The 21,134-nt window shown below is 40.5% G+C and overlaps 1 protein-coding gene across 1 annotated transcript in view; it reads right to left on the bottom strand.

The window, feature by feature from the left end:
* Positions 1 to 19,061, bottom strand: part of LOC148028962 (GTP-binding protein Era-like protein) — a 120,452-nt gene extending 101,391 nt beyond the window's left edge. Inside the window, exon 1 of the mRNA XM_087687756.1 lies at positions 18,632 to 19,061. Coding sequence (XP_087543882.1) covers positions 18,632 to 18,998 — 367 coding nt within the window. The 5' untranslated portion in view covers positions 18,999 to 19,061. The remainder of the gene's footprint in view (positions 1 to 18,631) is intronic.
* Between the last annotated feature and the right edge of the window lie 2,073 nt (positions 19,062 to 21,134).

The raw sequence follows: 21,134 nt of genomic DNA, 5'->3' as shown, positions 1-21,134 counted from the left end.
CCAACTTGCATCCTATGCATTTCTGCAGATTTTTAAAATCTGACTTCAGCAAATGGGAGACCTCAACTTCATATACTTGTGTTTATTGATGCATCATGCTCCTTCAGCACCAGCTGTAATATGTGCAGTTTGCAGAGCTTTCAGCGTTTCAAAACTTCCAGCATCCAAATTAAAAAGCTATTAAGCTATCAATCTAGCCAAAAAAAAGTATCTTCACTGACAAAAATGGAGAAATATTATGTGCCTTCACTGACATAAAAGAAAGTATCTTCAATTCAAACTATAGTAAGTCACCAATGACACACTAATAGCAGTGATTCGTAACTTTTGGTGAGTGTTGACATGTGTGCATGATACATTGATGTGTCATAAGAATGGACTCTCAGAGCTACAAAATCCAAAACCATCAAGCAGATGCAAGAACCAGACTATAGCTCAGATGAAAGTACATTAATCAGCTTCACAACTTGCCTTTTTTGCAAACTAGGACATACCCATTGCTTGCTAACAAAAACTTTCCACCCAGTAGTAGAGCACAGACATGTTTATCCATTACCTGGGACATATGCATTGCCTTGCTTACAAAACTTTTCACCCACTGGTCAAACAAAGGCATATTTTCCAGGCTGCCTTGCATGTTCATATAGAACAACTGGCAGCTGACTATGAGATCAATGCACAATTTAGCATATGATGTCAATGTTGAGGACATTCAACTGTCTGTCTCCAAGTGGGCCATCCAGTGTGTGACATGATCCCTAGCCTGGTAGATGTTGTGAACTGGCATACCCGTTGGTTCCAAAAAGTATTATAGGTCACAAATCCCATTAACTTTACTGTCCTCACCATCTCCAATTACAGCTAATGGCACTACTATTCACCACTTATATGCCTTCTATAAGCATGTCTACTAGATGACACTTAGATGCACTAATGAGCTATTTCAAACAACCAACAGACCAATGTGCTTTTTCTTGCTTCAGATACCCTTAAGCAAAAGTGTCAAGGGTTCAGAAACATGGGCTTAATCCTTTACGAATTTCTGAAAAAACACAGTAAAACCTAAAAAAGACAAGCACTAGTCGTACCTTTTCCGGATCAATCCAAATGCCATCCATCAAGATGATCTAAACAAGATATAACAACTCTGCACAAAAGATTCACACTTGGGTAGTTTGGCAAACAATTGCTATTGCCTTAAGAGGCGTAAGACATTATATAAGTGTTTGCCATATTCCTCTCACAACTTACTATAAATAAGGATGTCATCAAGGAAAATCACTATCCACCTTCCAAGGTACAAACAAAATAAATCATTCATCATTTGTTGGAAAGTTGCGGAAGCATTAGTCAATCCAAACGTAGGACAAAAATTTGATAATGTCCACATTGCGTTCGAAACTAAGTTTTCAGAACATCCTGTCAAGCTATCTGTATCTGATGATATCCAAACCTTAGATCAATTTTGGTTAAATACTGTGCACCACAAAGCCGATCTATAAGGTCATCCATCCTAGGTAACGAATATTTATTCTAGATGCTCATCTTATTGAGACCTTTGTAATCGACACACAAGTGCATCGTGCCATCCTTCTTTTTAGCCACAAGAACAAGTGCGCCCCATGGAGTGTTGGTGAAGATGGCAATAGCTCAGCTCAGCTTGAGAGTGTGTAGACAGTAGAGAGACAGTATATGTGGTCACTTCTCAATCCTTGATTGATTGGAAAGTATATAACATAAAGTACAAAGTACAACCCTTAAGACTTTACGGTTGTGTAAGTGGCTTAAAGTGCATTCACACACAAATGTGTGTAATGTGCAATAAGTGACCAAACTATCTAACATAAATACACAAATAAAGCATAATGTGACTAGGAATCAAAACCTCTCTTATAGAGAGTAAAAAATACCCCAATGTCCTTGTAGATCGCTGACACTCCTATGTGAGTGTAAACCTGAGTAAAACCCAATAAATCCCCTTAGAGTGATAAGTGATCAACATACAAGGATAGATTCAGGGCGAATGGTGGGCTACATGCCTACTTATATAAAGTTTGGGACAACCAAATTAGGGTTTTGCATATGGAACATAATAACTCTCTAGAAACACATTTCTTTTCAAAATAAGAGATTTTCTTCAGTAATTAAGCGTGTTTTGGGATTGTTTAAGTCAAGCTAATGCATTTTTAGCTCAACACCCCCTCTCAACCCCAAAACTAAGCCATGAGAAATAAGCTCTTAGTATATATTTTCTTTTATCCCAAGGCATCCCATCCCAAAGCAACTAGAGCATCGGGCAAAGAGTGCACGTCAACTTCCCAATGACCTACCAAGACTACAAAGGCTGTGGTTATCTTACCAAGGGAGCCCAAGTGATCATCCAAAGGACGCCAAGGCATAGGACCAAGGGTGCTTGTCGGCTGCCAAGGGCCTACCAAATCCTGCAAAGGCGAATGGTTTCAGCAATGGACTTTTTGATTAATTTTTTTTGTTTGTCTTTTAGAGCTTTTAGTGTGATTTGTTCAAAAGATTTAGCATTAAGTAATGGTTTCAAATTAGTTTTCATCCCATTGAGTCACTATGCCCCGAAATACGGAAAAATAAGGATGGATAGCCCCACTGTCTTTATAAAACAAGGTAAACAATCCCACACACTGCTAGGATAAGTACCTACGGATTTCTAAAAAGATATGTGCATGTGCCAATCTTATGGAGAATATATGGAGAGAAATGCAAGACAAGTAAGCAAGCAAGATAAGCAAAGCTAGTGTGCAAGCATAGAAAAAGAAGTGCCTTAGTAGACTACCATGTGCAATGTCATAATTATAGTGGATCCAGAGTCAACCACTCCAAGGGTAACCGAAAAAAGATAAATGCGCACAGATACCTATTTACATGAACAAAATGCCAATGCATAGGATAATGCAAAGGAGGATGCAAATAATCATGCTCATGCAGAATGCAATGCAATAGTGCCACTGGGACAAGGCCCTTGCAAGGAAATTGTTCACTTGCCCAAGCACCCTTTTGCAATCATGTCATCCCAACGGCACGAATGAAGTCACAAATGTCCATAATATACAATACAAAATAAACAAAGGTCTAAAAGTGAAAAACTGTAAATATCATCGCTATTGCAATCAAGAGAAGGAAACCACCCTCTCTCAAAACGGAAGAAGAAGTAGGAGAGAAGCATTCTCTCTCCATCAATCTAAAAAAGTAGAGGAGAGTGTACCCAAGCTGATTCACGAAAGAATATACTATAGAACTAGCCGGTTGATGGCATTGGTCAAAAGATCTGCAAAATTGTCATTTGACAGCACAAACTCTAGGTGAATGGTGCCTAGCTCAACCTGCTCTCTGATGAAATGGTAATGAATCACCACATGTTGTGTTCGAAGGGTAATGATAAGATTTCTCACAAGAGCAATGGCACTCTGGTTGTCGCAATAGACAACTATATAGGTGACTCACACGGAAACTGTGGTGTGGCCAGCAAGTTTCTCAGATAGATGGCCTCCGTAGTACCATAGAGGAGAGCCCAATACTCTGCCTTGGCCATAAAAGCCGCCATCGTCTCCTGCTTACGACTAGCCCAAGAGATGGGTGTCATGCCCAAGGTATAGAGATAACCTCCATGAGAACACCGGGTGTCAGGATCTCCCGCCTAGTCAAAATCAATATACCCCTTTAAGCATAAACCATGACCATAGATTAGTCCATAATTATAGATACACCTACAATATCTTAATACGCAAAGACAAGCAACCCAATGAGACCTTCTAGGTGCATTAAAATACTGAATAAGCAAACTAATTGAGAATTTAAGATTTGGTCTAGTATGAATCAACCAAAGTAATTTCCTTACAACAGAATGATAGATATGAGCATCAAAAGGCTGACCCAAGATATCCTTGTGCAGATGGACAATGGGATCTAGAGACGTGGCCACTAGCCACGTTTAATCAATGCAATACTATTCCATCAACTATAGAGCATACTTTTGATGTGACAGAAAAATACTTTCCTCGAATTAAACAATCTCCATCCCCAAGAAATAAGACAACAATCCTAAGTCTATCATCTTGAATATAGCACAAAGCTGTCTTAATTTCTGCAAGTGCTACAGAATCTAAGCTAGTGAGTAATATATTTTTCAACATATAGCAGGATATATTTGACCCTCGTGCTATTGGTGCGCACGTATAGATTTGGATCATAGAGGATAGAATGGTATCCATGAATCCGTAAAAACTCATCCATCCTATGATACCAAAAATCTCGACACTTGCTTCAATCCATGAAGAGCTTTCCACAAGCGAAACACCTAGTCAAGCTAGTCAACGGAAGAAAAGTTCGGAGGCTGCTCCACATAGACTTTCTCCTCCAAATAATTGTTCAAAAATGCACTTTTAACATCCATCTGATAGATCAACCAACCGTAGTGAGCGGCAAGCGTAACCAATAGACGAAATGATGTCAACCAAGCAGTAGGTACAAAGGTTTCTACATAGTCAATGCCCTACTTTTGCCTGAAACCTTGCACTACAAGGTGAGCCTTGTATTTGGCTAAAGTACCATCGGCCTTTAACTCGGTCCTAAAAATCCACTTTGTCCCAATAACCGGCTTGTGATGAGGGCAATCCACCAATGTCCAAGCACCATTGCAATGCATACTATCCAATTTCTTCTCCATGGCCTCACACCACAAAGGATCCCAGAGAGCCTCCTGTCAACTGTCCGACTCAGAATGTGCAATATAATCGACTATGAACAATGCATATGAAGCATGAGAGGCGAGCCAAGCAAACCTTCTAGGGCCCTCTGAAGTGAAATCCGCTAGAAGGATCCTCGAATCCCTCATGGTCTGTCGGTACCAATGAGGTAACAGGTCTCACAAAGGAGGCCTGGGAGCTTAAGTATTTGCAAGAAGGTCCAGAGTGGACAGTAGACCCGGCTCAATAGGCACGATCTCAAATGATGTGAATAAAGGTGACAAGGAAGAGTCCAATGCACAGGACTGCACTATGTCCCTCTTATCAAAGACAACATCCCTCGTAACGATCACCTTGTACATCTAAAATAAAAAATTTCATGTAGGAAAACTCAAAGAACAAACAATAGGCTTTTGCTTCGTAAGAATACCCCACAAAAATCAAGAGATGAGCTTGAGAGGTAAGCTTTTCTATCTTGTCAACATAAGTGTGTGTACAAGCACGACTATCGAAAACTCTAAATTGAGGAATAACAAGCCAAGAGCCAAACAATAGCTCATACGGAGTCTTTTTAGAGACCACCACAGTCACGCATCGGTCGAGGATGTACACTGATGTGTTAATAGCCTCAACCCAAAGGCACTCAAGGAACTTTGCTACAAACAATATAGAGCATGCCATATTTAGGACTATCTGGTTCCTACTCTCTACAACTTCATTCTATGCATGGGAACTGCTAGAGGTGAGCTACTGTGTGATGTCCTACTCCCGTAGAGACTCTAAAAACTCGTGGCAGGTAAACTCATTACGAGAATCACTCCTCATAGTACCCACACAACAACTAGTCTGATTATGAAACAACAGTATCCAAGCACTAAAATAAGTAAATACATCAGACTTGTGCTTGAGAAAGTACACCCATATGTATCTAGAAAAATCATCCATAATCTAAAAGAAGTATTATGTGTCATTTAAGACGGCAATGGATGTGGGACCACAAAGATCTACACGGATGAGTCTAAGGGATTCCGCAACACGAGTGATAGACTGCGGAGGATACTATGTACGATGATGTTTACCTAGCCGACAAGCTTTACAGACCTCTCAAGATAGTTTTAGGCATGGAAAGCTCTCAACCATCTCTTGATGCAACAACTCATAAAGAGAGTCATAGCCAAGATATCCTAAACAAAAATGCCAAAGATACTGAGAGTCCGTAGGCTCCTGTGTAGTGGCCAAAGCTTAGAAGTGATGGGACGTTGAATCATCGGCAATCGGCTTGGTAAGAAAGTGTGTCATGTGGTAAAGGCCATTAGGCTATGCCTTGCCACTAGCAATCACTAAACCAAACTAAGAGTCTAAAACCTTGACTGTGGTTGCTGTGAAGAAAACTACTCACCCCAACTAGCAAAGCTACTGAACAGAAAACAAGTTCACCCCAAGCTAGGAGACATGATAGACATCATCCAACGAAGCAAGATCTAGACCCAGGTCCGTGGAAAAACTAATCCAATCCTAGGCCTAAATCTTGATCGAGAAGTTGTTTCCTACAAGGACTCGAGAAATGAAAATATCCGCTCTAGGAGTCATGTGATGGGTAGCTCCACCATCCACAAGCCAAATATGTACTGACGTGCTTAGCTCTGACAGTGAGCCTCTACAAACATCTCATCAAGAGACAACTCACTGATGTAAACGAGACTCACATCCAATGTCTCTGAGGAGATAATGTGGGCCTCTATAAACCAGTCAAACAAACCCTCTCGAGTTGAGTAGTTTGCCGATTGTGATGATTGACCGATGGCAGTATGTTGGGAATAAAGGCCTCGTGCCTTTTAAATGTGCTGGAGTGTGAACACACCCTTAGCACTTGTACTTACACATATATATCTATCTAAAAACCTAAAGGTACTAACTCGTCATTGTACCTGAAAACGTGCTCACTCTCTACTCTGCTCTCTCGCACTCTATCTATCTCTCACTGCACGTAACAACTATCTGCCTCGATCTCCGTGCCTAATCGGTCCCTACAAACTAGTATCAGAGAGCAGCGTGCGCACTCCCCGAGGTCAAAGGCAGCTCACGTACAGCAGCTGAGGCAGCTCACGTACAGCAGCTGAGGCAGCTTACGTACAGCAGTTGAGTGTGCATCCGTCACCAGACAAGAGAGAGGAAACAGTCGCAGGTGACCAGCGATACGGGCAAGACCAGGCGGCTGGTCTAGCATGGACCAGCAAGAACTGACGAGACAGTCAGGTGCAGGCGTGGACCAGCAGTCGCGAGCAGGCGGCGTGAGGGACTCGGCGACCAGGCATCGTCGCAAGTGGGACCAGCGGCCACTAACCAGCATGGCGACGACCAGCAAAGGGAACTAACGGGCATCTGCATCACGCACATAGCAGCCGGAAACGTCAAAAACATTTAGAAATGAAATGTCAAAAACGTGTTTCGTAAGTTTCTTTCAAGAGGGGGTAAAATAAGAAACGAGGGTTTTTTTATATGGGGATTTTTAATAGTTTTGACAAGGGAAAGAGGTTCTAAACCTCTATGAAACTCTCTCTTAAAATAAGAATGGCTAATTGAGCTTGAGTGCGATAATAGAGTCAATTGAGAATAATACAGTAAACGTTACATATCCATGATCCATTATTGACTTGTCACTTATGTCAAAGTTAGTCTTTGGACAAGCTATACTATGGTTTAGAACTCAAACATTATGATTCATACATATCATACAAAGAAAATTGAAATTAACATGTAAATAGCCTATCCATAATATGGACTCAGTCAAGTTGCAACATCATGATTCTCATTTTTTTAAAAACTGACAAATGTCAAAATCAAGAATGAATCGTAATATATCATAAATAACTCATAAATGAGACTAAAGTCGTATAATATTCAAATCTCAAGACAAGAATACATACTAGATTGGCAAAGTCCAATAACTAAACAAAATCACAAAAAAATCAGTGTCTCATCCAAAATCTTGAGCCCTCACGAGTCATTACACATCCTCATCATCATATTTAACATTACCCATTAGTTTTTGTCAAAAAAACCATGTTTTGGATTCCAACTCACCAAAAAAATAAAGAAAGCTAAAAACGCCCACGTTTTTCACTCTCATAAACGTTTCGTACTTAAAGAAACGTTTCGTAAGTTTCAAATTCAAAGAAACGCATTTCTTAGCTGCTATGATCATGTGATTGATGGACGTCTATCCTATGCGACAGGACTGCGTGGCGTGTTTGGCAGGCGAAAATCTTGCGTGACGGATGGGCGAAGGACAGGTCGTGACTAGCAGGTCAACGGACCTCGTCATGTCACCTTTTTTTTTATGGGCCACAATTTCGTTTTTTTGTTTCTTCTTCAAAATTCTCTTGGAATTTTCCCTTGGCTCGACGGGGGTTCGCACGCGCAAGCACACTGTGCAAATCTATGCAATCTTGGCCCGAAAATTTGGGGCTTTTCCCACATTTGGGGATTGTGATGCAGGACAAGCAAATTTGTCTCAAAAATTGCAGGAATCTGTGACATTTTGTCCCCGACATTTGGAACTTTTAATGTACATGCGCAAATTGGGCTGAAATTAACCCAATTTTTCGACATTGAGGCACATTAGACCCCGTGCAATTTGGGGTTTTTGCAGTTTGGGCAAAATCTGTGCTGCATTTGGGCATTTTATGTACATACAGGTTGAATTCCGCGCAATTTGGACATCAACACTTGGTAAAATTTGGGCGTTTTGCTGAAATTGCTCTATTTTGGCAAAACTGACATGTCCTATGCATGAGAGAGGAAATGCAGATGTGTGTTTGATGCTTTGAGCACAAAATTTTGGGGCTTTTGACCGATCGTGTCAAATTTTATGCCCGTGGATACATGTACAACAAAAATTGCAGCTGAAATTTTGGGATTGCTCATGTAATGTGATGCATATGCTCTTGGAACAGCTGTAATCAGTTGGATAATGTTGTAGCACGTGGTTTGGTGCTTCTGAAAATTTAATTACAGATCTGAAATCTGTGCTTCTGCGTGGTCATTTATTGTTGATTGGTACTTGTTTGTACCTTGGTCACTTGGGTGACAGTTTGGGCCTGCATTTGCTGGTTTTTTTGTCGCATTTGGGCTGAAAATCATGGCTGGCAGCAATGACAGCAATAATCTGATGCACATAAAGAAGCTTAAAGGCGCACATAATTTTGCAGTTTGGCAAAAGCAATGCTGCAATATCCTGTTACAAAAGAAGCAAGCAAAGCCGATCAAAACCAAAGGGGCAAAGCTTGCGGACATGGATCAGGATGATTGGGATGAGTTGAATGAGCTTGCACGCTCAACCATAGAGCTATCGATTTCTGATGCCTTGCTCTTCAACATTGAAGATTTGGATTCTGCATATGCTATATGGACTAGACTAGAAGAACTGTATGCACAAAAGAGTGCTGCAAGTAAAGTGTATTAGCTGAAAAAGCTTATGGATTTGCATATGAAATAGGGTACAGCAATGTCTACTCACTTGAGTGAGTTTAACTCCATTTTCAGCCAGCTGGTTGCCTTGAAGTTCAGGATTGATGAGGAATTTAAGGCTACTTTCTTGCTTTGCACTCTACCAGAGAATTGGGATACATTTAGAACTACCATGAGCAATTCTAATGTAATCCTGTTGTATGCTGATGTAGAGAGTGCTCTACTTATGGAAGAGATGAATCGGCAGAACAATGCATCTAGCAAGTCTTCCAGTGCTTTGCATACTAGGGGCAGATCACAGCAAAAGGGTAATATGATGGCAAGGGACGCAATAAATCACGTGGCAAAGATGTTGAATGCCATCATTGTGGAAAGAAGGGTCACTTTAAACGTGACTACTACAAATGGAAGAAAGAGAAAGGAAAAGGCAAGAAGACAGATGATAGCAAGGAAGAGAAAAAGGACAGTCAGTCTAAGAAGAGCAGTGTAAAAATTGAAGAGATAAATGAAGTCACTCATAACAATGACAATGGGAGTGATGTACTCTTTGTCTCTTCATACTTTGGTGCACATGCTTTACTTGCAGATACAGATGGTGACATGCATACCTGGATTCTTAATATTCAGGTACTTTCTTTCATGTCACCCCTCATCGTGAGTGGTTTTCCGCCTATACAGGGGGTCGACAATGTATTGTCCATCTTGGGGACAACTATGCATGTGAGATTGCAGGTACTGGCAGTGTGCAGTTACAGTTTCAACATGGTTCTGTCTTTACACTTCAGCATGTACGGCATGTACCTCAGCTCAAGAAGAGCTTGATTAGCACAGGGCAGCTAGATAATGATGGTTTTCATACCACCTTTGGTGATGAAAAATGGAAGATCTATAAGGAATCTAGGGTAATTGCCAAAGGTTGCAAGAGTGATACTTTGTATCCACTTCATGTATCTAGTGTGCGTGACCATGTTGTTGCCGTGTGACCGAGTAGCCAAGCGTTTCTTTGTGGCATGGCCGGTTGGGACACATGAGTCAAACAAGAATGAAAGTGCTTTCTTGTTTGGGTTACTTGCCTTGTCTTGTCGTTATGCTGATTTTGAGCATTGTGATCATTGCATTTATGGCAAACATGCACAGACGTCTCACAAAAAGTCTCTTTCTTTGAAATCTTCTCCTCTAGAGTTAGTACGTTTGTATGTATATCATATGTCAAGATTATCTTTAGGGGGAAAGAAATATTTTGTCACCTTTGTCGATGATGCTACACGGAAAGTATGGGTTTACCCTATTCATAGCAAGGATGAAGTGCTTGAAAAGTTTAAAAATTTCTTGGCATTGGCTGAAAATCAGATAGATAAAAGTGTTTTCGCTTTGACAATGGTGGGAAATATGTTTCCAAGGCATTTCAGGCATTTTGTGACAGCAAAGGGATAAAGAGGGAGCTCACTGCCCCTCATAATCTGCCCCAAAATGGAGTTGCAAAGCGTATGAATCAGACCATACAGGATAAGGTCCGTACAATGTTGTCTCATGCTGCATTACCCCATGGTTTTTGGACAGAGGCTGTTATGACAGCTATTCACTTGATTAATCAGTCACCAAACAGGTCATTGGGAGGGGGGAGTCCCCCAAGAAGCGTGGTCAGGCAAGTCACCTTCATATGCTCATCTGAAAGTGTTTGGCTGCGAGGCTTTTGTGCACATTCGTAAAGAAAAATGCAGCAAACTTGAGCCAAATTCCTGTAAATGCATTTGTCTAGGATATGGTAACGAGGGTGAAATGGGGTATAGATTGTGGAATCCTGAGAAAAGGAAAGTAATACGCAGCAATGACGTTATATTCCAGGAAGATCACATGCACAAACAGCCCGAAAAGGCTGAGGACGTCCATAGGGTTGTATTCCGAGAAGAAATACCTTTTGGGCAGCAAAATGTGCCCATTGTATATAGCAGCAAATACCTGCTGTAAATGAACCTGTAAATGCTGGAAATGATTAGCCAGCTATTGCCACTGAAAATGAGCCATTACATGTGCAGAAACAACGAGGACAGCAAACTGTTAATGCTGATTTGCAAGCTGAAATGCTAGAACAACATGCTAAAAATGGAAATTTGCAGGAACAGCCAGCAAACAATGACCATTGGGTTAGGAGATCGTCTAGGGCTACTAGACAACCTGACAGATTTGTTCCTGGTGCAATTAATGTGGCTGAATATGTCATGTTGACAGACTGTGGTGAACCGTCTTGCTTCAAGGAAGTAATGGACAGACAAGACAGCAAGAAATGGTATAAAGCCATGCTATCAGAGATGGAATCTCTTGAAAAAAATGGCACTTGAGACTTGATGCAATTGCCTAAAGGGCAGAAAACCCTTCCATGCAAATGGGTTTACAAGATGAAGGTTACTTCTGGTTCCTTACCAAAGTACAAAGCAAGATTGGTTGCAAAGGGGTACAAGCAGGAGCATGGAATTGACTTTGATGAGATTTTCTCTCCTGTAGTCAAGATGACTACATTGAGAACCATTTTGGGCCTAGTTACAATTGAGGATATGGAGCTCACACAGATGGATGTAAAGACTGCATTTTTACATGGTGATCTGCATGAAGACATATATATGCAATAGCCTGAAGGGTTTGTTGAACAAGGGAAGGAAAAAATGGTATGTAAACTCAAAAGGAGTTTGTATGGGCTGAAACAAGCACCAAGAGAATGGTATCATAAGTTTGATACATTCATGCAATCCCAAGGCTTTTATAGAAGTCAAGTGGATCACTGCTTGTACACCAAGAAGGCAGTAGATGGAAGCCTGATTATCTTGGTTTTATATATTGATGACATGTTGATTGCTGGCAAGGATACTCATGCCTTGGATTCATTAAAGCAAAGTCTTCATGGCAGCTTTGACATGAAGGATCTTGGTGATGCAAATCACATTCTTGGCATGTGAATACTCAGAGATAGATCGAAAGGCTTACTCTATCTATCTCAGCAAGAGTATATCTCCAAAGTTTTGCAACGTTTCAATATGGAGAGGGGGAAAACAATTGGGGTTCCATTGCCTCCATATGTGAAACTTAGTGCAGAGGACAGCCCTACATCTGATGATGAGAAGGCTGAAATGGCCAAGATACCATATGCTTCAGTTGTTGGTAGTTTGATGTATGCTATGGTTGCTACATGTCCTAACATTGCCTTTACAGTGGGAGTGGTTAGCAGATACATGGCAACCCCTAGCAAGAAGCATTGGGATGCAGTGAAAGGTATTATGAGATACCTCAAAGGCACAAAGGAGTTGTGCATCTGCTTTGGAAAGCAAAAGGGATCTGTTGTTGGCTTTACGGATGCAGACTATGCTGGTCGTGCGGACTGCAGGAAGTCCACTTCTGGGTATGTGTTTACTTTCATAGGAGGAGCAGTCTCTTGGATCTCCAGGCTACAAAAGTGTCACATTGTCTACTACAGAGACAGAGTATTTGGCTGCCACTGAGGCATGCAAGGAGGCTTTATGGCTTTCACGTCTGGTGGAAGAGCTTGGCATCACAGAGTTACCTATTCTCCATTGTGATAGTCAGAGTGCTATCATGCTAGCACGGAATCCTGTCTTTCATGCAAAGACAAAGCACATAGAGGTGAAGTACCACTTCATTAGAGATGTACTTGACAACAAGAGCATTGAGCTTATCAAAGTGCATACAAATGATAACCCTGCAGACCTTCTTGCGAAAGGTCTTTCAGCAAAGTGATTTGCTCATTGCCGACAGATGATGGGAGTTGGATAGATATATGTATTTCAGCTTTGTACATACCTAGACTTAGCTGATTTTTTTCTCCTCTTAAGGCACATTGCCTTTAGGTAGAAGGTTGTTGGAAATAAAGGTCTCGTGCCTTTTAAATGTGCTCGGGTGTGAATACACCCTTAGCACTTGTACTTACACATATATATCTATCTAAAAACCTAAAGGTATTAACTCGTCATTGTACCTGAAAACGTACTCACTCTCTACTCTGCTCTCTCGCACTCTCTCTATCTCTCGCTGCATGTAACGACTGTCTGCCTTGATCTCCGTGCCTAATCGGTCCCTACACAGTATGGGTCTAGCCTCCCCACTACCCTGTTAAGGGTTGCCACCACCCAATTTCCCTTGTTGGGGATTACCTGACTAGGATGCGTGGGTCTAATTCTTGGATTTTGAATGCGTGTGTATTGCCCCAGATCGACACTCGTCGTCATAATGGCCAACCTTTTGACATTGTTGACAATATCTATTCTCTTTAGGAATATTCTACCATCCAGGTTTAAGTGTAGATTGATTGGTTCCTTGGGATTCACTAGACCTATTGTGATTGTGATTTTGATTTTGATTTTGATTTTGATTGGAGTTTTGTGTATCCTTGGCCTATTGCCCTCTCTGAGAAGATGAAACTAGAGCCCCCTCTATCAAGGATGTGTTATGAAATTAATCGAATAACTGTGCGTAACACAACAGCTGATACTCAAACTCATAAAATGTGAGCATATGAGGCTATGAAATCACCTACTGCATAAAATTGTTAGGGAATAGGGTAACCTAATCGTCAAAGGACTTGGCAGCCCCAATGGTTGAGAAACTCAGCGAGGAAACGTCGATACTTAGCCAACTTGACTTTCAAGTCATCCTTGTCTGTGATTTTGAAATTTTGAAACTCATGATCCAAATTGATGTGACAGGTCATAACCCAAGCTGCATAGCAATCAATCAAGTGTGCCCAATGCTCGGATACTAAGTCGAAATGCTAAAGCTAAGAGTGAGCAACAAGCCTTGCATAAGCCCAACAAAAGCAAACGCGTTACAAGCCTTCCATGAGCAGACAACCTTGTATGGAACAAGGGGGGGAATCAAGTTAGGTTTCGAGCCCCTACACTAAATCCCATAAGTTCTAAAAGTCTAAGTATGCCTCTCCAAATTTAACCAAGTGACATAGTTTGACCCATTTAAATGAGTCTTGTCATTAAATGCGCACTTGGTAGATAAGGAGCTAGAACCATGAGATGTCTGTGAAGATGGATAGATGGGATAAGATGGAGAATAAGATGATGGTGGTGGCAGTGGATAAGAAGGAGGGGGTAAAGGTGGATAGGCAAAAATAGGCTAATGATATCCAATGAGTGCCGATTGCTACGGAGATACCAAAACCAACATAGGTCCATATGATACCATAGGTGTATGTGGAGGCACTGGGACATGATAGCCTTGTCCAAATATCGGCTAGGGCACAACATAATGATCAAATGGTTCACTAGGTAATGCCATAGAGACAAACTGTGATACCAGACAATCCACGCTCGAGTATATCTAGAATGCACTCCGAGAGGAATAATCCGAAGGTGTGTGTGGTAGGTCGAGCCTCCATCACAAATATACCACCCGGAAACGGGCATGTAGGGGTCCTAAAGGTTGTGCCTATGTACAGAATCCCCCAATGATGTATATGGTGGATAATGTGATGCACTTAATGAAAGCGGAAAGGAAGATGCAGCGGAAGATGAGGAAGGGATAGGTGGGAGCCCAATGGATTTGCGATGGATGTTCTTGTGGCAAACATGATTAATTCCTCTTATCCATTAAATGCATTAGATGAAGATGCACCTTCTCCATATTAACCATGAGAATTAAATCATTTCAAGGAAAAGGAACGGTAGGAATACTTACAAGTTTTTCTTTTAGCTTCTTACCTAGTTTTGAGTTCATAAGGAAGTACATATCTTCCTCATTACTCACAAACCCAAACTTGTTTTAAAGAGTCTCTTCTTGATGAGTATCTTCCAATCCAACAACAAATACAGAATCAATTGGCATAAAATCTAAAATAATAATATTCATACATGGCATCGGAGAAAAGAAATATTGTGAAAGTGGCATGTAATCCGAGCCATGTTCCACTTGCAGATGGCTAATATGTACTGAAGACTCCAAAGGTCATACAAGATCATCAGTTTTGTGCACCAAATCTAAAGAAGGGTCTAGTGCTTCTTTGGAGCCTAGATGGGGCCAAGAGAGGGCCCCGCGCGGTCTCATCCAAGATCTTCTTCCAATTGAAATGGTATTGTATCTTGATTCTCAATGTGCTTCGACTAGACAAAGAATATGGGATTCCATGCCAAAGCAATATAACACTCATTGTAGCAATGCAATGCAATGTAATAAAACCTATCTAAGGACAACCAAGCTCTCCTAACAACCTCCAAAGCCACACTGTCTCACATGTGGTAGAAGCCACTCTATACTCCACCTTTGTAGATGATAGGCCAACTATGGGTGGTTGCTTACTACTCCAAGAGATAGCACTTGCACCCAAAATGAAGCAATATCCTGTTGTTAACCTCCTGTGATCAACATCTGCAATCTAGTCAAAATTCATCCAACCCTGTAGAACAAACGCTCAATCGTCTGTGCTTGCTAGATAATAAATACCTAGGTTGAGGGTCCCCCTCAAGAACCGCAAAATCCTCATAGCAGTCTTCCAATGAGCTCCACCTCAAAAGTCATCAGAAGTTCCTGCTACATACTATTGTTGGAAGATGAAAATCCCCCTCGGAGTCTGCCAAATCTCATGGCCTAGAAAGAAGTACAGAAGGCCACATATCCATCATCTCGAACATTTGTATAGTGCCTCCTTTGTTTGCTTGACCTTTTGGATATATTCACCTGTCAAAATGAGATCATCCACATAAAGCACAAACAATGTGCGCCCTTCGGCTAAGTATTGGCTGGTTGGCCTCTTGAATCTCCTAAAACTCCTTAATTTCAATGGTTGAAATTCAAGTCCTAGGCTTACAAATCTGAGCACACTTCTCAAGATGGCTATCAGACCCTAACCCTCCTACGAATTAGGGTTCACAGCAGAGATTCTTCAAAATTTCCACCTTCCATGGTTGGAACTAATGGAATTTGCTATGAGAAAATGAAAAACTTGTTGGAGGATGAGAGAGGATGCTAAAAAGAGAAAAAATTCAGACTTCTATAATGAGAAAATAAAAGAAATCAATTGTTGCCCTATCTAAATAACCATGGAAGAAATTCAAACTTCTATAATGAGAAAATTGAAAAAATCAATTGTTGCCCTATCTAAATAACCATGGAAGTTGTCACAAACTACTAGAGTACACCAAGAATGTTATCATCTACCTCCAAATACTACCACCTATTATGATAGGGCTTCTAGCAGCTATTCCTTGGGCCAATGGCTGCTCAAAATGGTTAAGATCTGCCTCAAATTGCTAGAGACCAACTGCATTAGCCTTCTCTCTCTCTCTCCCTCACCTTCCACAAGCTGAAATGAGCCCCTCCCAACCTTCAACAGCCTTCCCTTCACTTCATGGGCAAGTTTTGCCAAGTGGCAGCCTTCTTGATCCATTTTCAGTATTATTAAATTAATTATCAAAATTAATTGTGTTTATGAGTTGTAACAAGCTCCTTGATTTCTTTTGGCATTCCACAAACATATTTCTCAACCTACTCATGAAGGGAAACTAGACAGTAAGAAGTCATGAGTAGCAAGGCATCTCAAAACTTCTTGCTATACTACTCCAAATTCTTGCATTGAGTTGCATCTAGCTAATTCCAAGTTGTCATAAAGTCTACCTCAAAGATACTTGTCAACCAATTTAAAATAAACATTTGCTGAAATTGTATCCATATTGATGGTTCTCTACCTTGCATTAAGAGTATGGACCACCACTACAATGCATTTCCTTTCAAGCAAGTGGTTGCTTTCCAAATCTTAGAGAATTTGGTGAAGTTGTCTCCTGAATATACTCCATCAAATAGCTAAATAAAAGTTAAATCTTTCAACCTATCTTGTGTACCACTGAAGACCTCAAAATTCACTTCTTTTCCACCCTCATCATAGTCCTTTACTACCTCCTTGGGAGTCAAGTTATCATAGACTAGCTGTTACAAAAAACGTGTACTTGCTATCCTTCATAACCAACACCATAAGAAGCATTTGCATAACCAACATTCATCACTTGAGCCTCATAAGCACCACGAGATGCAAATCCATTACTATATATACCACTTTGTGGTATATGTCCCAAGCACTATACCAGTGCTACCATAAATGGGGTTACACACACCACCAGCCATACTTCGATACTTTGGATTTTGCAATCCATACACTGGTTGCTACATACCATAAGGAGTTGTATCATACATTTTCATATGCAGTTATTGATCTTCCAAAGCATGAAAAATAGCACCACCACCAAAGTATCTTGGCTTTCCCATACTTGCATGCATGCCTTGCTATCCAAAACCAATCGAATTGACACTTCCAAGATGGCCTTGCATTTGCGTGTCTAGCACTAGTTGCTTTTACTCATTTGCAACATTGGGAGCTTCTTGAGACAACTTAGGCATTTCCTTCGATACATCCTATTGTCTTGAAGCTCTAGTAGAGGATTTCCTCTTCTTGCCCTTGCTATCCTTCTTAGAGAAATTCAAAAATTGAGTGAACTAAGGATCCTTCGCTAATTAAGCAAAAATATCATTTGCTATCCTCATTTGATTCTTGAACTAATCATCAAATATTTCACTCTATTGCTAGTCATCAACATCGTTTTGCATAGAAGGCCTATTCTTGTTAGTGATATCTAACATGGCTCGTTCCAATTTGTATTGACTAGATAGGCATGTTGTGATAGGTCTGGTTACATTTTAATCTACATCAACATTTTCAGCTTGATATCCATGTTGCATGCCTTGTCCAAGATCACATATTGCATTTCCTCCTTCCCCTTGTAAAGGTTTAAACTAACTGACATGATCATTGCTTAATCCTATCTCACTACATGAAGACATCCTTGCTATAATTACTCAACTAAATACAATTTCAGCCCTAGAGCAAAGCTTCTAACCTCGTGTTAGGTGCCTCGAGTCCAGAAATTCAAAGAGTTTAATAGTATCCTAGCAATGGAACCATGAAACCAAAAGTCCTTTGGGGAAAGGCTGGTAATGACCTGATTTAACACTAATTACAGCAAGCAAATAAATTCAAATTAACTGAAATGAGAAATTTAACCTTGGACAATGGGCAGCCTATTAATCCAATAATCATGGATGAAATTGCAATGGGTCCAAGACAGAAACTCATTCCAGAAAGAATCAACATCAGCACTCATCAGCATTCACTCGTACTCAGATGTTACACATGGGAGGTTTAGAATCTTAAGCTGATAGTCAATAATTGAGCCACTAGCAGCAATAGCATGTAAAGCTGATAACATTCAAGCTTGAAGCATTGATGCAGGATTTATGTGTAGAAGGTCTATTACGTCATTGCAAACATGATGGTTAGAAGCCATTGTTGTGCTTTGAGACAATATGTCTTCAGGTAGAGTATTTGTATGTTGTTGATCAGTTGTATGCTAGTTGATGTTGAGCAAAAGAAGAATCATTCATACCACTCTTGTGATTGGGCCCAAAGGTTATGAGTGAGTCGTCCTCTTCCTCTTCCTCTTCCTTATCTGACGGTAGCCTCCTCTCGGGTTTCTCATTCAGCACAAAAGCTGGGGGGCTGGTTTTGCTTGTGGTAGGAGGGGGAGATGATGAGGATGACGATGCATCAGTTCCTGCGACAACACACGGAGCCCCCTTGCTTCTTGCTCTCCTTGAGCTCCTCAGTGTGGTACTGGTGAGCCTTCGAGAGGAGTCTAAATATAAAGCTGAGCTATGGAAGAAATGCCAAATGGATTGAGAATGTTCGTGCGGACAGAAGGGTTTTGGCAAGGGAGCGGCACCGGAATGGCACCAAGACAAGTCAGCTGCCATCGCTCGATGAAGTTTTTGCCAAAAAGGATAAAAGATTGTAGTCTCTTGTAGGATAACTAGAGACTCTCGAGAGGGATAAAGATTCAAAATAGATAAGGACTAGGCGCTCCGCGGCTAGACTCAGCCCCGAGCTTCGCGTCGAGGCGGGCAGGGGCGGGGGCGGGGGCGGGTGTCGCCCCCACGTTCTCTTTTTTTCTTGTGGGGGAGGTGGGGGGCTGCCACGTGGCACACGCCCCCCACCTCTCGTTAACTAATAGTAAAGATAATGAATAGTTATGACTTATGACTAGCGAGCGTGCATCATTGTGACGCTTCACATTTTTTTCTCAATGTGAATATTTTTTAAAGGCGCCTTGTGCACATAAAGACATGAATTTCAAGCTCTCATATCACCAAAGAAAAGCAAGGTCAAGCACCATCGTGCAACACCATTGAAAGTGTTCTTTCAATTAGTAGTTTGCATGCTCAACACATTGTAGATGTTTTTTCAAAACACATTGCACCTAGTAGCTCACAATGGCATGGCTAACGCAGGGGAAAAAATAGTATACTAAAAACTATAAAAGCATTCAAAATAGTTTTCTCCTTCATATAGGGATATTGTTTGTGAGATTGGAGCACATGTCACATTATGTAGCAGTGATGCTCCCATGTTTTCTCCACAAGAATGATTGCGATGATCCTACCCTCTAAACTTCCTCTTACTTGAAATGAGCATGTTAGTCACTTATAAATGGAAGGATGTATCAAAAAAGATTTGAAATGAAATGGAAAATGTAGTTCCAATTGCTTGAATTAGAAAAGGGTGTGCATACATCATCTCTATCAAACACAATAACACCAAGGTGTGATTGATACACCGTAACCAAGTACAAAATATCTATGAAATCATTATGCTCCCAACATTGTGGGATGCGCAAAGAATGTTTTTTTTAAATCAAGAATGCTTCTAATAGGGCAAAAATATAAAAAGCATTGGACATAAGTCCCATACTATATCTCCACAAAGGTTGGACTAGTAGAGTCTTAGTATGGGAGAGTCGGTAGACACTCAACAACATGAGCAAGGCTCTTATGCATAATGGGATTGAACAACTGGAAAAATGTATTGTTCTTGGAGACATAGTTGAGTTTTTTATGCAAGGTAATATGTATAGATAGGGGTAGCATCTGAAGAAGCCATTGAAAAAAGGTGAGATCTCAAGCATAGCAAAGAGTGAATAAAAAAACAAGGGAGATCAAATTTTAGAAAGCGCATTCAACATACAAACACTTACGAAAACATTGAACTCATAACAAGCAAAGTCACATCAAAACTCTCATTACAAATACATGAATGTTGAAGAAATGTTTTTTAAGTGAACACATGCATTAAATAATAAAACATATACATAGAGAAAATGTTGCTTATAAATTCTTAAGGATTCCTTTTTTTGCGAATTGAAGATATTGTATTAGTTATGTAATTTGTAAGATACTTTAAAAATCATAAAGGCACGTGAAATGGAGACGACAACACATTTGTTCGAAAAAATGATGTACTTATTCCACAAACATTAAAACCCCACATGAGCCATTTTCATTTTTTACTCCCATAATTGAATGCTAATCCACATTTGCAATAGCCACACACTAATTGCAAGAAAGAAATTCAAAAGAGTAATAAAATGTGAAAACAATAGAGATGTGTTCACAAATTAGTAGTAGCAAATTTCATGGCTCAAATTGATTGGAGACACCGAACCATTAATGTCAACAACATTCTCCTCTTGAACCTAGCAATAGGCATTTTGAAAGATGCAATTTCCTTTTTTAAACACATAACTTGCTCAACATTCTCCTCTTGCCCAAATTGTTTGTCTTACTCTCTCATCACCTTGAATCATGCCCCTCTCGCTTTAGCACATTATCCATCAATCATCTTGATTCATATAACCCACCCTACTACACTTTTTAACTCACAGCACAAATCTCCAACAATGCTATGGAGCCAAAGATGTGCACTATGCAACTCCCATAATACATCATGCACGCATGCGGACTGCATTTGGATTTCCTTTGAAAAGGATTGCATGAGTTGGCCAAGTAAACCTACTAATGTCTCAACTTTAGCATCAATTTTTCAAAAACCCCAAG

This window comes from Lygodium microphyllum, chromosome 11 (assembly GCF_053477565.2).
Source record: "Lygodium microphyllum isolate KBCC chromosome 11, Lygodium_microphyllum_v1.1.10, whole genome shotgun sequence".
NCBI lineage: Eukaryota > Viridiplantae > Streptophyta > Polypodiopsida > Schizaeales > Lygodiaceae > Lygodium > Lygodium microphyllum.
The sequence above is the reverse complement of the archived record's forward strand: the minus strand, read 5'-3'. Positions and strand labels throughout refer to the sequence as shown.